Source organism: Motacilla alba, chromosome 1A (genome assembly GCF_015832195.1).
Source record: "Motacilla alba alba isolate MOTALB_02 chromosome 1A, Motacilla_alba_V1.0_pri, whole genome shotgun sequence".
NCBI lineage: Eukaryota > Metazoa > Chordata > Aves > Passeriformes > Motacillidae > Motacilla > Motacilla alba.
The window spans coordinates 3,388,039-3,403,916 of record NC_052031.1 but is presented as its reverse complement, the minus strand read 5'-3'; the positions used below and the strand labels follow the sequence as shown (position 1 = coordinate 3,403,916).

The window sequence follows — 15,878 nt, the reverse complement described above, 5'->3', positions numbered from 1 at the left end:
CCTCACCCTCCCAAGACAGCGGAGTGTTGGCTGGGCTGGGAGTGTGAACAACTTCCTGCAGTGCAGGGGCATTTTGCAACTGGCAGCTTCCTCCTGAACCATAAGGGCAAGGGAGGATTGCAGGCTGGAAAAGCAGCAGGGAGCTGTTTCTGTGTATCTCAGAGACATGAGTGCCTGGAGGGAGCTGATGAGCCCACCATGATGCTGCAGCAGCCAGAGGAGTGCTGCGTGCTGTTGGTGATGATTTTATCATTGCCTCGCTCTGCTGCCTTGGCCATGGCTTAATCTCAGTGCCTGGAGGCTGTCCTCTTTCCACTTCATTGCAGGCTGGAGTGGAAATGATTTCTTGAATGGAATTTCACTCAAAGTCTTAGAATGTGCTGAAAAAGTACTCTCAAAAATGGAATTTTTTTCTTGGGCACTAATCAAGTGAATGTTTGTAGCCTCATTTTTTGAGCTCTTATATCTTAATTTCTTTTTCTGCTTAACATTTGCTGAGGGTGGGGCTGCTGTCAGCAGTGCTCTGCTTTTCCAGGTGTGGAAGTACAGGCAAAGGACTGACCTGGTAGGTCTTGCATTGTTCTGTCTGACAGACACTCGTTTCTTGTCAGATTTGATGTGGATAATCCTCCTTCCCTGGTTTTTGTAATCACATCCCTTTTTGGAGGCTGAGGAGCTCGGCATCACTTAGGTGAGCTGAAGGAATATGCTGCAGCTTGTTTTATCAGCCTTTTTTTATTCCAGCAAGTATAAGAAGCAAGTCTTGGTAGTAACAGACGGTGGATAATTTAGCAGGAGAGTCTTCAAGAGCATCATTAGCTTTTGTCACTGCTTCTGAGGGACAGAAGAATATGCATGGGGATGTTTATTTTGCTTCATTTTAATCCAGCACCTGGCTAGCTGAAGTTAAATGTCAGTGTGTGCATCTCCCATCGCTCTGTTGGTCATCCTTAATGATTTTGCTTGTCTTGGAATACATTAACCTTCCTTTCCCCATCCTCCTGCCATTCTTTATGCTGTCTTCAGCTTTAAATGTACCCATTTAAAGCTCTATCGCCTCCCAGCAGTCTTTGGAGAGAAGTGCTATCTATCCCGAGACACCGAGGCTGCATCCCATATTTGCTTTAAGCTGACACGACTGCGGGTTTTCACTAACTGGGTCAATCCTGCCCTTGCTCAGGACACTGTGTCCCTGGCACTGGTGCTCGTGCTGCCACATGGCCAACCAAGACAGGGAGCTGATCAGGCTGGGCTGGGGGAGAGGGCAGGACAAACCTCTTCTGATAGCCACAAAACCCTCCAAACCTGCAGCTGGAACAATTTGTCTGAAGTTGCGGCAGTCAAGGTGCTGATTATTAATGGTGCTTAACAGCTGGATTCTTCTTGGTAGGATGGGAATAGAGGTTTTAAGCCTTCAGCGTGTTCTCCTGCAGTATTCCTACTACCTGCTCCCTGTGATCTTCCACAGTTACCTGTCCTTACTCTGTTCTGCATCTGTCAAGCTCCCTGGCATTTTCTGAGCAGCCTGGTCTGGTGAAAGGTGTCCCTGTCTCCCTGGCATGGGGGTTAGAACTAGATTATTTTTCAGGTCCCTTCCAACCCAGGCCATTCTGTGATGATTTTTTTGTCATTTTACTTTCCTAGCAGCTCTGTTGTGAAGTCTCAGTAGCTTGCTGCTTAGTCTCTAAGGTGTGGGTGTTCTTACCGCTGAACTCCTGTCTGATGTGTTGTTTTTCCAAATAAAAGAGGATTAACTTTAGTCCTGTGTCTGTGTAGTGTAGCTGAAGTGTAGAGTTAATTGAGACATACAGATCCTTAAATTATCCCTGAAATCGTTCAAAGAGCAACTGTTCTGTTGCAGACTGGGCATGAATATGTGAACTCCTGACCGCTTGCTGATCTGGGAGTTCATTGCCTTAAAGGCACAAACAGAAGTGCAGCGAGGTTGACAGAGATACTGCACACTCAGTTCAGCCTAAAATGTCTTCTGGAGAGGCTGATATTTGCAGTGGTGGGTATTGACAAAGTACAACGCTCCGCATCTCTCGCGGGCTATTTCCATAGGCTTAGTCATGTAGAAAAAGAGTAGGTGGTCAAGAATTAGTGCTGGCAGAGCTAACTCTTGTTCTTTTGCATTGCTAATGATGAACGCTGTCTTCCACCTCACATCACCAGATGATTTCTTTTGAGAGCTCGGTGGCAGGCAGCCACACTTTTCCCACTGATTCTTTTGACTTGTGCGTTACACTTAGAAAATGGGCAAATGGAAACTCTGGCAGCTGCCTGACTTCATCTCAAAAAGAAAAGGTTCCTTAAATCTCAGCTGGTTCACAGATTGGGTTCAAATGCTTCACATTTGGATCCATTCCTATGGCTTTCGGGCCTATATTATTGAAGGAAAAAAATCTGCTTAATATTCCTACAGAGAGTATGTGGAGCGCAAATTGCTTGGTTGAACTGCTCGCAGCTTCTGTAGACGTGGAAAGCTGCTTGGAATGGTGGAAGAACTGCTTGTTTCCCATTAGTATTCCAGGGACTGAGGTGTTCCTTCTGGCACCGCTCGTGTCAGTATGTGACATGTGTTTATCTGGTGACAAGTCAGTCCTGTGCGACGAACAAGAAGTTGTGATGCGCAGCCTGCAGGCTCCAGTGTCTCCCAGAACTCATGATTCACAGGAACAGGAGGCACAGGAACAATTGTATTCCCCTGGAAACTCTAGACAGACACGTCTTCCTCAATTTTACCATTTAATATTGTTTGGATTTAGTTCTGAGAAAGCTGTTCTGTATTCTGGGATATATGGAAGGGAGAGGATGGCTAGGGATCCAGAGCCTCTGGGAAGTAAATGGTAGGGGTTTGTGTAGAAGAAGGATAACTTACATGGATTTGAAAGCAAACCTTGTTTCATTTTTATGAAGAACAAAGTGCAAGAAAATATTACAGCTCTGAGGCTGGAAAAAAAATGGTACGTTTCCTTGATTCTCCCAAGTCTTGAGGAAATTGTCAAGTAATATCTGGATTTTTATCTGGTAGAACCTTTCTCTCCTTCAGGTTTTCTTTTGAAGGTAGTTTGTGACTCAACCTCAAACTGTTTAAATATTTTGGCTACTTTTCTTTGGTTTGAGAAAAGTCTTAAAACCTCAAACCCTAGCTCTCAGAAATTATGGGCTAAGTGTCACTCGGAAGGTTTTTGAGCCGTTGGCAGTGAACAGATTTCAGCAACCCTACCTGGAGACGTGTGTTGTCTAAAAAGCCCCAAACTTTGTATAACTTGCTCCTGATTGGCTTCAGCAAGTTAAATATTTTTGTCCACAACGTTTGTCGTAATCCTTTCTGGGTAACGTGCAATTGGCTGGCAAAAGAAAGACTTGGGTTATCAGGAAGGCAGAATTTACCAGGCTTTAATCACGGTGAACTTCGTGTTGTTACATCCAAAATGCGTCATGGCTTACTGCAAAGGGCTTGAAAATAGTACAAAGTTGTTTTTTTGGCTGTAATTTTAGTAAACATGGACATTGAAGTGAGAGGTCTCCGGAGCGAAAGAAAACACTTCATTTAAAAACTTCCACTCAGCTTTTTTTTTTTTTTTTTTCCTGACAAGAAGTCTTGAAATTTATTTTAAACTCCTGTTTCATTGGGAACAGCTGACAGACCTGAGCAGGCCTAGATGTGAGCCTCAGTGCCCCTTTTGGTCAGCAGTGCTCTCCTGACAAGGAACATAAGGAGTGCGCTGGCGTAGGTCTGGCATCGGGTACAGAATCCACCTAGAAATCCTCCTTTTTTTTCCCTGGTGGTGTCAGACAGGTGGTGATTCAGCTTCCAAAACAAGCTGCTGCTGGTTTGCAATGCAAGTAGAGTGAATGTGGAACTGCTTCCAGCAGAAGGAAACATTTCTGGGAAGCAAGCTGGATTTTTTCCAAACCGATGTCCCATGGAAGACGAGAAGCATTATTAAAAGAGGCCGAAGGCACAGTAGGGGAGAAGTGTCATATCTTGACAAGTGCAGCCTGTGGGTGTAGAGCATGGGAGAGAGGTTAAATCACCCTTTCAGATCCTATGTGGTGTAATTCATCCTTTTGAGCTATTTATGTCCAATTATCTATTGGCTGCCATAGGGATAAATACGGTTTTGGTTTCTGTCTTGCTGTAAGGCTGTAACGATAACCAAAAAGCTGCGTTTCTGTCTGGGTGTGTGGCTGAGTCACTGTGGGATTTCTTACAGCACACGCATTTGTTCTATTAGGCCTGGCTTTTCTGAATCACAATTTATGGTTCTCAAGCTTCAAGCCTCTTGTGTGTTGTCCCAGCTTCATAAATGCTGAAGAAGTGGGAGTTAAGAACCCTGCTATTAAACCCAAAATAAACCACTTTCCCTTCTACATACGTTGAGCAAACTTCTGGCTTTCCTCGATTACCTAATGTGGGGGGGAGAGCTGCTGGTTTTGCTGCTGAGGTGAAAGTAAAATCTGCCCTGTTTTCAGAGTATTTATTTGAAAAAACTTGCACAGCTGAGTTTATGGAAGTTTTATATTTTCAGACCAAACTCATCACTTTTCAGGAGCTCTTGAGTGCCCTTGTTTTCCTGTTAGATGGTCTCTAAATAGAGCTTTCATCTTCTCCCAGGAAATACTTGCTGGCTTGGATTTTAATTAAAACCTGGATTTCAGTCACGACAAACTACAGGATGCCAGGAAACACTTGAAAATTTTCTCTGAGCCTTGTGTTGTGCTTAACAAAGATGTTTTACCTTTTTCTAAATAAATAGGGATGTGTTCAGTAAGGATCATTCTTTCTTGCCTATATACCTACAAAAGGCTTTTGTATAAATAAGCAGAGGCGTTCATCATTATTAAATTCCTATTGTTTTTCTTCCAGGTAGTGCATTAATACATTAATAGAGCAGAAACATTTGTCAGGAAGAGCTTGTGTGTTGAGATGGTGGGTGATGGGTGGGATGTAGCCAGGCAAACAGTGCTCAGGTGCTCTCATAGTTTGTTGTGCTACAGAAGGTAAGGTAGGTGTTTCCGAGAAGACACCTGAAGAACAAAAGCACCAAGTTCCCACACGCCAAGCCCTTCCCAGACTGGAGAGCAGTCCCAGAGAGTGTGGGTGTTACAAGTCTCCTTTACAGAAAATTGGTGTTTATGTGGTGGACTGCTAACATCTGAGCAGGATTAGGAACTGTCCTCTGGATGCTGAAGAGGTGGAGGGCACAAGGGGAGTGTGGATAAAGTGCTGGAGCTGGTGCTGCTCCCAGAAATGCTTTACTTGGCACATCTGGCCCAGGATCTAACGCCTCCTCTGTCGCTCTTCTTGCTTAACTCTCTGAACAGAATGTAAACTCTTGTTTTGTTTTTCATCCAGCACTTGGTTGTCCCGTATCACAGCATTTAAACAATCTGCTCTGCTTCCCTTCTCATCTCAGATGAAGCTCCAGAGATGCTGTCTGACCTAGTTTTAACTTAACATGCACCAAAATGGTTGAATTTTATATGCACTGGCAACTTTACTTTTGCTTAAATAAGGGGGAGGGATTCTATTCTTAATTAAATGCACCACACTGGAGATTTATAGACACTTGGCACGACCTGGCAGGCAAACTGGATAATTCCTGATTGATCTAGTAGCAAGTATTCTTTTTATTTTAGTGCTCACACATTTATTTCATTAACAAACTAACAAAAGTTTAACAAACTAACAAAAGTTTAACAAACTAACTGACACATAATGGAGAACTCACTGAAAATGTAGGCTTTGGAGTGGCATACTGGATTGAGTTAGGCTGAAGTTACATTAATAGCGATTTTGCTAAAATGGAAGGATAAATGTTTTATCCAGCAAAATTTTTGTTTTGCAGATGGCTTGTTCAATCAGTATATCAGTCAGCAAGAGTACAAACCTCGCTGGGGGCAGATTATCCCCAAAAGCACCAAAGGTAAGGACATTTCTTAAGATAGAACTCATGTACTGCCAGTTCTGTGTTGTTCCTTTGAGAATATGGAGCAAGAGAATGATGCAAGAAAGTCTCCTCTAGGAGAGTTCTGGGGAATGGTTTCTTCTCTGAAAAAGTTGCATTTGTCTGCAAATTCAGTGAAATTCAGCCTGGTCTCTGGTTGAGAAAGGAACACTGTAGGAATACTAGTTGTAACTTTAAGGATAGATCATCAGTTTAGCAACAAATCCCAGAATATGGGTTAAACATGAGAACAGCTATCTGTGTTACTGGATTTAGCACATGGAATTGATGTAACTTAAACTGAGGAGCTGGCAAATAAATACATTATCTCAACAGGGAGTATTTTAAATGAGGTGGATCTTTTGAAGTCCTGATCTGTTACACAGCAAATCCAAACTGCAGAATCTTTTCCATTCCTGTCTGCCTTGAGAGGAGACTTGTAGCAGCGTCCTTAACTGCAGAGTACAAAAATCACTGTCACAGAGCAAATGTAGGATGCAAGGTGACAATTGCCAAGTGTAGAGCACTGTCCCCAAGCCCCTTGGGATGGGTTATCTGTGTCACCTGTCCTTAATGCTTAAGATGCATAAAGTGGTTGGAAAGCTGCTTTAATTGGACAGTTGGAATTCCCTTAGATGTGAGAATAGCTGGTGCAAAGCTGGCTGTGCTCTATGCCTGCATCACCTCCTGCTCCCATCCCAGGGGTTCATCTCCCTGTCATTTGAGTATCTGTTCTCACAGCTCAGCCCTCAGGCAGCTCTCAGGTGTGGAGAGATGGAAGGGGAGCCAAAGGGTGGCTGTGTCATCCCTTCTGGAGAGCTGCAAGGACAGCTCAGAGCTCTTTTGTGTGCACCCAGTGTGTCAGGAACGTTGGAGCTCCTTTCCAAGGCACTGAGAGTTGCAGTATTCACTTCTGCTCTCTGTACTGTCAGTCCCCAGATAATTCAGTATAAAACTTTGTACAGTTTTATAATGCACAAAAAATATTACCTGGAAAAAGTGATGTGCTAGTGTTTAAGGAAGGGTGAGTTAGTCATTTCCTCTGCTTCCATGTTGAGGCTGTATCTTTCTTTGGTTTAAAAATCTTAAAATGGAAAATTCTCCCTTCCCTCTTTTTCTGAAGGTGATGGGGAGGACAGTCGGCCAGGGATGAGAGGTGGCCATCAGATGGTGATAGATGTGCAGACAGGTGAGTAGTTGTTACATTTCTTAACTAAATTATTTAATCAGTTATTTTCCGGATTAATATGCAAATGTGTTTTTCTTCAGACACTGTGTTGGCTTCAGGTTTTGAGGAAAAAAATTGCACTTTCTAATAGTTGGATTAAATGTTCTGCTTCTTCTCTGGATCTATATTGCAGCTGCCTTTCTCCTCCTTCTCTCATAATTCTGTGTTATGCCTTAGCCATTGTCTTGTCTTAACTAAGAAAGCAAGAGCAGTTGGTTTTAATTTTTTGTTCCTCCTACCATCTTACAGCAGGAGTTCAAAGAAGAGAAATTAGGGAAAATAATTTCCCTTATCTGCTACAGGCTGTGCTCAAGCAATAGATCTGATGTGTTGAAACATTCCTTGTATTTTGGTTGGAGTGGCTTCTAATTCCCACAGCATGCAAGAAACTCCTGTTAAATATAATTCTTTAGACATCTTTTGCAGAAATGTTTCCTGTAGCATTTTAAGGAATGGCTCAGCCTCTGTTTCAGAGAACGTACAGAGAAAAGAAAGTGGGGTGGTGTATCAGGAACAGTTCCAGTGATTGTTGTTCTGCATAATTTTTTATATCTTTGTCTGTTACTTAATCAGATTTCTGTGCTACGTCAGTCCTTACTAAAATAAGGAAAGCATCTGCCCGAGTCTTTGCTGTGTGAGTGAAAGGATTGTTCTTGGGAAGGGAGAAACAAGATCAGGGCATGGGTATTGGGCAGGAATACAGGGTGGCATTGAAGGAGCTGGCAAAAAAAATGCCCATGGCCATATCTGTTGTGGTCACAGGACGGGGACAGAGCATGTGACAGGATAGGACCTTCCAGAGTAATTTGCTAAGTCATGGTGAACCAGCAAAAATCCAGCAGTAGCTGCAGCCTCTGGCTTTTGCTCAGAGTAGTTACTGCACTGGAGGAAGTGCTCAAGTTATTTGGTGTAGGAGAGTAAACTTCTTTCATTTGGAGGGAGAGGTTTGAGATTGATTAGAGCAAAACACTGCTGGAGGATTTGCTGGTGTTTGTCTATGCAGAGGCTGGGGACGCTCCCTAGTGGCCTCAGGAATTAGTAGTGAGTGTTTCACAAGAGCGTGGAAGAAACATGATCCTTGTCAACTTGGAAATGATAGTCCTGCACACCTCCTGAAAATAAAATATCCATGGTAGCGTGAGCCTTCCTTTCCATTGCTCTTGCTTTTCTTAAGTCCCAGTAAGGTTGTCAGCTCTGCCTTTGACTTCAGTTTCACTCTGCTTTAACAAGGCAGTGAAACTCATCCATGTATTTTTCATATTTCTTGATACATTTTATATGTATTATAGATACTTTGGATACATGTATGTATTTCATATATAATAATATTTATATTATTTATGGAAATACATGTATAATGCATTATATAAATTATATATATTCTATTATAAATGTATATATATTGTACATTATAATATAAATGTATCAAATATATACAATTTATTTTATTTTAATTGTTTTACTTGCACGAAAGTGCTGGGCAGTACTCACAGAGGTGGAGTCCTGGATCTCTGTCCCTCATGGTGGTCCTTTCTTGCTGTAGCTCTGTTTATAGGTCGTGGGATACCTTCCCAAAGTTTCCCTGTGGGCTGTTTGTGAAGTTGCTCTCAGTTTTGCATCCAGGTCCACTGAGGCTTGTAAAAGCTGAAATGTTTTTGAGATGATCAGTTTTGCCATTTAATTTAGCTCGTGACAGGCCAGGAGAAGTTCTTGGGGCTGTTTCCCATTGCTGGAGTTTTCCTTTTGAGTATAGGTGGAGTTTAATGAGCTGGTGGGAATGTAGCCAGTTATGTCAGGATGTGTTTTACAGACTGGAGCTGGAAAGCTCCCTGGCTAACCTTGGACAGATCCAGTGCTAGTGCAAAAGGGAGCAGTGGTGTACTCTTCCCTTCAAAGACATCCTCCCTCCTTACTCACTTGCTGAGTGGGTTTTTTTCAGAAGACTTTGGCAACTGAAGAAAAATCATCTCACTCTGCACTCCTTGTTAGAGGAGTTAGGTTCTTCTCAAAAATCAGTATTTTCTTCAACTTGAATCTTTTGGAGTGAAACAGCAAAATCATACTTAGAAGGAGATTCTGAAGTTTCCTATCATGTAGAATTAAGTATTGGAAGCAAATTTTCATCTCTGATGTTCAGACCTGCCGTAGCTATAAATGAACTATAAATGGCTCAGTAATTTGATTAACCTCAAAAAATATTTTAACCACTTATTACTGACTAGAAAAATAATTCTAATTTAGTAGTACCAAGCCTGCTGGATTCAGATGCTGGTGTCAAGGTAGAGGGCATAGGTTGGTGAGTAGCTGAACTAGATCTTAAGTTGCTGCTAGTGCCTGAGTCACTGAGCCTTTGTTTGTCAGTTTTGGGTGGAACATGGATTAGCTTGGCCTAAACTGCCTTTTAGCATGGTTTATCTTTCACTTAGAGTAGGCTGAAAGTAACTGAAAGAGAATTTAACATCTCTGCTGGCAGCCAGTAACTTGTGCTGGAGCTCATTTCCATCTGGTACTCGTGTTCTTAATACCTGCCACAGCTGACTGAGTAAGTGCAGTGTTCCTGATGCTTTGGAAATCTCTTAAAGCAGTTTGAAATGGAACTGCAGGCATTGTGGGATGTAGAACTGAGAATGCAGCCTGATGTCTTCCTATATATGAAAAAAAGAGAAATTAAAAATGGGAAGTTAGTGATTGCCACTATATCCTCCATCATTTTAATCACATTATCACTGAGACTGGAATGACTCTGGATGGGAGAATTAGGAAGTTGGATTTGGTATACATAACAGAATATACCTTGCAGAAACATAAACTAAGAGAAATTCACAGTTGCAGCTGAAACCACTGTTAGGTACTTTAAAGCTTTAGGCTGCAGATGAAAACAGAAAGCTCCTGTTATTCCTGCTTTTCCCTGCAAGGTGCATTTCTCTGGCAGCTCTCCATGTGGGAGGCTAGAGGGTTCTCTCTGCTTTTCTACGAGGAAGGAGAAGTATTTGAGTAGTTGCAACCCAGGTACATAGATTAAAACAAAATTGTCCCCCAAACAACCCCAAAAGTACACAAGAACAGTGTTGTGTGCTGCATGTTAGGCGTGAGGAGCTGTTTGTGTAGGCCCTGGGGAAATACTGGGGCAGTAACACTCAGGCTCGTGTGCAGAACTGTGTTCCCAGGGAATTGAACCCTAATGCAGTTTTGGATGAAGGTGTCAGCATCTGGCACTGGTTCCTTATTAACTGCTCTTTGAGTCTGCCCTCCCTGGCCTCCTTATGGGTCAGATATGCCACATGTTTCAAAATTCCAGTGCTTATTCTGGAAGAGGGAATGGGTAAGTGAATTGCCAAAAGCAAGTTTTAAGGAGTAATGTTGGTACTTAGGACCAGTATGTGTGTTGTGCTTTGGAGATGTGGTTTATAATTCCGTAGGCAAGGTGGAATTGATCTCTTTTGCCCTTACAGGGCAGACACAGTGAATGACAGTGCAGTCCATAAAGCCATGTAATTGTTTTGGTAACAATAGAAATAGGGACCGTGTAGAAATCATTCTATTAAAAAAAAAGATATTTGGTGTTATATCAGGCTTTCTTAAATGTTGAAGTGTTCCTATGAGCCTGCTTTAGAAATAACAGCAAAGCAACCAGGATGATTTTTCTTCTGTCTCCATTTCTCTTCTCTTTGGCAAGTGAAACAATTTTTTGAGGGAAAGCATTAGTGAAACAGTCTTTATTGATGTGGTACCTCTGCTCTCTCACTGAAGTGCAACTGCTGTGTAATTTTGCTTCTACATCATTTTGCTTTTCCTTTAGTCCGAAGGAATTCTGTTTGCTTCCTTCCATTAGATAAATGAGGACAAATCTGTAGGTTGGGAACAGAGGGAGATTCAGAGCACTGGGCCCAGCGTGCCCATTGTGTACGTGGGCAGCACAGCAGAAATGACAAGGCTCCTTCAAAAGCAGCATGGAAAGATGAAAAAGATGAAGAGAGAGCAGCAGACATGAAGGATGCTGTTTTGCCTGAGGAAAACACTGCTATCCATAAGATATTTAAAGACAAGACTTGTGTACAGGATGAAGGGATCTCAGAAACAAAACACAGATGGCTTCTAAGCTCTGAAACACAAACAGCTGCTGAATCCTGGAGGTTACTCAACTTCATGGGGCTTTCACATTTGAGACTGTATGCCTATCCTTAAAAAAACCTCCTTGTATTCAGCCAACTTGTATCCAGCTGAACTGTGGCTCAGAAACCAGGGAGTGTGATACTGCAAGAAGATTTAAGGCTGGTTTTGTATTTATGCTCTTAAATGCTCCTCGCAAAGTGGGCAGTGCTGCTGGCACGTAACTAAAGGTGTGGGTGCTACTTGGAGAAGTGACATCCTTTTGTAGAAGGCTTTTGAGAGATCTTACACCTTGGTTTGGTATTTCTGAGAGGAATCTTTCTTAATTGTAGAGACGGTGATGCTCCAGTAAAGTCCCAGCAAGCCTGTCCTGGCAGCTGACTGGGAGGGCAGTGGCTGATGAAATGGGGAACAGGACCATGAGTCCAGGGGGGCTGCAGGAGAGTATTGTGAGGTTCTCATCCTGCCCCTGTGACAGCTGTGCAGGAGGACAGGCTGGGGACTGACTGCATGGAAGGATTTGCAAGGCACTGGAAAGCTGAGTGTGCATCAACAACATGTCCTTGTGACACTGAAGGCTGGCCTGTCCTGCTGGGCTGTACCAGCACAAGCACGGCCAGCAGGGAGAGGGGAGGGTGATGTTCCTCTTCTGGGTGCTTGGGGACACATCTGGAGTGCTGTGCGTGGTTTGGGCTCTCTGGGACAATAAGGATTGTGTCAAACTGAACTGACCAAGGTGGTCAGGGCTGGAGTGTGTGATGTGTGAGGAGATGCTCAGGGAGCTGGTTTTGTTCATCTGGTAGAAAAAAGGTTCATGGGAAGATCCTAGAGCTGTCTTCAGCTACTGGTGGGAGCATGGAGATAGCCAGGCTCATTTTGTGGGGAGCAGAGGGATAGGATACAGGACAGGAAGGGAATATCCTGTTAGATATTAGGGGGGGAAATTGTAATGAAGTTAATTAGTCATTGCAGCAGGGAGCCAGTCTGAAATGTCCCTCTTTGGACAAAGTACAACTGAATAATTCCCTGGGCAATGTGGTCTCTGCTGAAGTTAGCCCTCCTGTGAGGGATCTGGGGGATGACTGATGCACCTTGCAGAAGTACTGTAGATCCACAATTCTTTTATATTCCATAGATAACTGTTCTTGCAGAGACATGGAAGTACTACTTGACTAAAGAATGTAGGTAAATATGTCACCAGGACTGGAATGTACTCACTGAGGAAGACCTGTACCAAAATCCCACCAAGGATTTCACCACATGAAGAAAACAGAGTTAACAGGGGTTAGAGAACTGTCCCTGAGAATGTGTCTGAATCTGGGCTGAAAGCACCCCAAAAATTTTGATATTTAGAGGGTTTGGAGAAGGCTGCTTTGCTGCTTTTCTGAGAAATTGAAATTAAGGAGGGATTGACAGGAAATGTGTGGATTGTTGGGAATGTACGTCCTCTAATTTGAGCACTTCTCTGGCACCTTTTAATCATCTAGAGAGTAAGGGAAGAAAAGAACTCAGACATTACAGAAAAAATTTTGACTGAGCAAGCAGTTTAGAAATACTCACAGAACATATTTAATTCAAAGTGTTGAATTTCTATTCAGAAAAAATGTAGAGGAAATAAGCTGAGGATGCTGGAGGAGAAATTTGACTTCCTAAACGTAGCTGGTAAAAGCTTTGGGTAAATATAATTGCTTTCATGTTTTTTTCTTGTTGCCTTGAAGCTAGGTTTGAAAATTCTCCTGCTCTGCTCCTAAAGCTGAATAGAGACTTGCTTTAATAAAGCAGCATCAATTTGCTGTGTTCCATATTGCTTGGATGCAGAGGGAAGATCCTTTCCTCCTTGAGTTCCCCAGTGCTACCAGAGTTACATTGGTGTGAGACTGCTGGGCTCCCCTCGAGCTGCCCCACTGCTGCTGCCTGGGGTTTGTGGCCTCTGTCCTCTTCTTGGAACATTGGGCTTTGGTACCTGTCCTGGTTGGGTGAAAAAAACCCTCCCATAAAATCTGAATTACCAGCTAGAATACAAGCAGTGATACTGGTTGGGAAATAGAGTGAAGCTTGACTTCAAAAAAAACTTTAAAATCCCCAAAAAACTCAAACCCAACCAAACCAAAACAATCAAACCCAACCCCAAGTAAATAAGAACAATCCCACAAACCACCAAACAACTATTTTTTTGCTTCATACCATGGGAAAACAATTACAAATTTTAGGAGAACTAGAAAAAATTATTTACTTGACATTACCAGTACAAGATGCATTTATGCATTAAGAAATATTCCTTTTAAAACATGGAACCTTCCTGTAAAATATGTATACACTTCTGCAATAAGGCAATAAACAAAAAATTATTTTCATTGGGTCTAGATAATGATGGAGCCTTTCTTTCATGGGAACTACAGTTTTACTTCATGATGAAAAATGAGTCTGGCACGGAATTTGTGTCCAGTTGTGTTCAGGGTGTTGCTCTGGGGATGCTCAGCACCAGCTGGGTGCTCATGCTCCTCTCTCAGTGCTCACGTTTAATTCTGTCAGCCCGGGTTAGGTAACTTCCAAAATCTGAGTTTTCATCGGAGTCATTCAGGTTTGCTATTAAATTTCATGTGAGCCAACAAAGCCTTTCCAGGCAGGCCTGACATTTTGGCAAGGCCCCAGTAGGATTTTTAGCTGGTGCCAAATCTTTTATTTTTCTCGGCTATCAATGAAGCTGTTGTGGTAATGTGGGTTTTGTGAGCTGTGAGAATTTATGCGCACAAAGGGACCTGCTCTTTGCAGGGAACACTGGGAGCCCTGAGTCCAGGAGGAAGGGTAATTAAAGTTAATGAACCAGGGTAACCTTTCCATGGTGATGACCACTATCCTGATGGTAGGTAAGGGTCAGGGACTAGTCCCATTTTATAATCGCGCTCTAACTCCGCGCTTTAATTGGCGTTGGATTAAAAATTGGCCATTACCTCCATAATAGAAGTGGTTTGTGGATTTTAAAGGAGTTTTTCAAAGCTCTGCAAGTCTTGAGGAGCTTGTTCTTCTTGGGCTTGGCTTTGTGTTCTGTTTTAATGCACTCTAAAAATGAAGTATTTTTAGAATTTGAGACCAGATAGTGCTGTTTCTATAATGGGAGCAGTTTGGTTATCTCTCCGTGGCAGAACAGAAACTCCTTTCTTAAATGCTTCCCCTTTTCAAAGGCTTCATCTGGTTTTATCAGTGAGTCTGGGAAGCCTTAGAACTTGCCGTACACAGAGCAGTTGTGGGTTTGAGGTGACAGCCCTGAAACACTGACTTAAATTTGTGATTTTTGTACTCATTGGCTTTTGTGGCATCAGGTAAGTTACTTTACGCAAGACGTTTCCCTTGAAGAGGATTTTGTACTTGATTTTTCTATCTAAGGGCTGGACTAAACAGAAAAACTTTGCTGCTCCTATCTCTGAAATCTTGTTGATGTATAAATCCTGCACCAAACAGGGCACAGGCTGAGATGTCACTGATAGACTACATGCACAGGATCCAAAATGTTAAATATTGTTCATTTGTCTGTCTGGAATTTCAATCAGAAGGCTGTGGGTTTGATTGCCTCTTATGTAAATGTGGAAATAGAAAATGACTCTGAGAATTGGCTGTCTATCAATCCTAAAATCTTCCATTACTAAACCAAACCACATTTTTGTCTTGATGACTAGTTCCATTCAAAGAGCAGTGGTGTTTTAAGTAAGAAAAAGAGTTTAAATTTATCTTCTGATAGTTTTTGTCACAGATGTTCTGTAGGCATTAGCCTGTTTAAACACATTCTCTTTTTAAAATAAAATTAACTTTTTTTTTTTTTCATAGAAACTGTTTATTTGTTTGGTGGCTGGGATGGAACTCAGGATCTGGCTGACTTCTGGGCATACAGTGTGAAGGAAAACCAGTGGACCTGTATATCCAGGGATACTGAGAAAGAGGTAAGTCCTGCAAACATCCATATTTTTAAAAATACATCAATGGTTGCCCTCAAAAGTGCCGCTCTTAAAGTACTTGTGTTGAAGTGCAGTATAAGGGTGAGAGCCACAGAGTTCAGACCTTCAAGTTCTGAAGACTTTTGAAATGCTTACGTGGGGAAAATATGAGCTGGAGGTGGCTTTGAAGTGCTAAGATTCCTGGAGGGGAAAGGTTTATTTCTCAAAAGCAGAAATGATCGGCCAAAAAATCAGCTCAGCAAGTAGAGCGTGAGTTAAATAATTTTGTGTGGCTGAACAACCAGACTTATCACAGAATCACAGTATTTTGGGTTGGAAGGGACCTTAAAGATCATCCAGTTCCAGCCCTGCTGCCATGGGCAGGGACACCTCCCACTGGAAGGTTCCAAGAACTTGCTAATGAACATTTCAGACCTGATCCTGGTGTTTGAGCTTCAAAAACCAATTGTTTATTTTTTTCGCTTCTGTCAAAAATGAATAGACATGGACAACTACCAGATGGAAATCTAGAGGACAGGGGTTACTGCCAAAGGCTACACAACCCCGAGAGCTTTCGTGGAATTCATTTGAACAATTTCCTTGGCCTGCTTTGCTCAGTATTTGACGTATGAAACCTGAAATGAACGTTGTTTG

At 42.4% G+C, this 15,878-nt stretch overlaps 1 protein-coding gene and 1 long non-coding RNA gene across 4 annotated transcripts in view; one reads left to right on the top strand and one right to left on the bottom strand.

Moving 5' to 3' along the window:
- MKLN1 (muskelin 1) overlaps positions 1-15,878 on the top strand; it is a 104,042-nt gene that overhangs the window by 34,599 nt on the left and 53,565 nt on the right. For all 3 annotated transcript variants that reach the window (XM_038154799.1, XM_038154800.1, XM_038154798.1), the window contains 3 exons: positions 5,859-5,936; positions 7,081-7,146; positions 15,118-15,230. In XM_038154799.1, coding sequence (XP_038010727.1) covers positions 5,859-5,936; positions 7,081-7,146; positions 15,118-15,230 — 257 coding nt within the window. The remainder of the gene's footprint in view (positions 1-5,858; positions 5,937-7,080; positions 7,147-15,117; positions 15,231-15,878) is intronic.
- LOC119708401 lies at positions 3,576-15,103 on the bottom strand. The gene is made up of 2 exons (XR_005259068.1): positions 8,677-15,103; positions 3,576-4,008 (listed from the first exon to the last, which is right to left on the bottom strand). It is a non-coding gene; the product is annotated as an uncharacterized LOC119708401 (long non-coding RNA).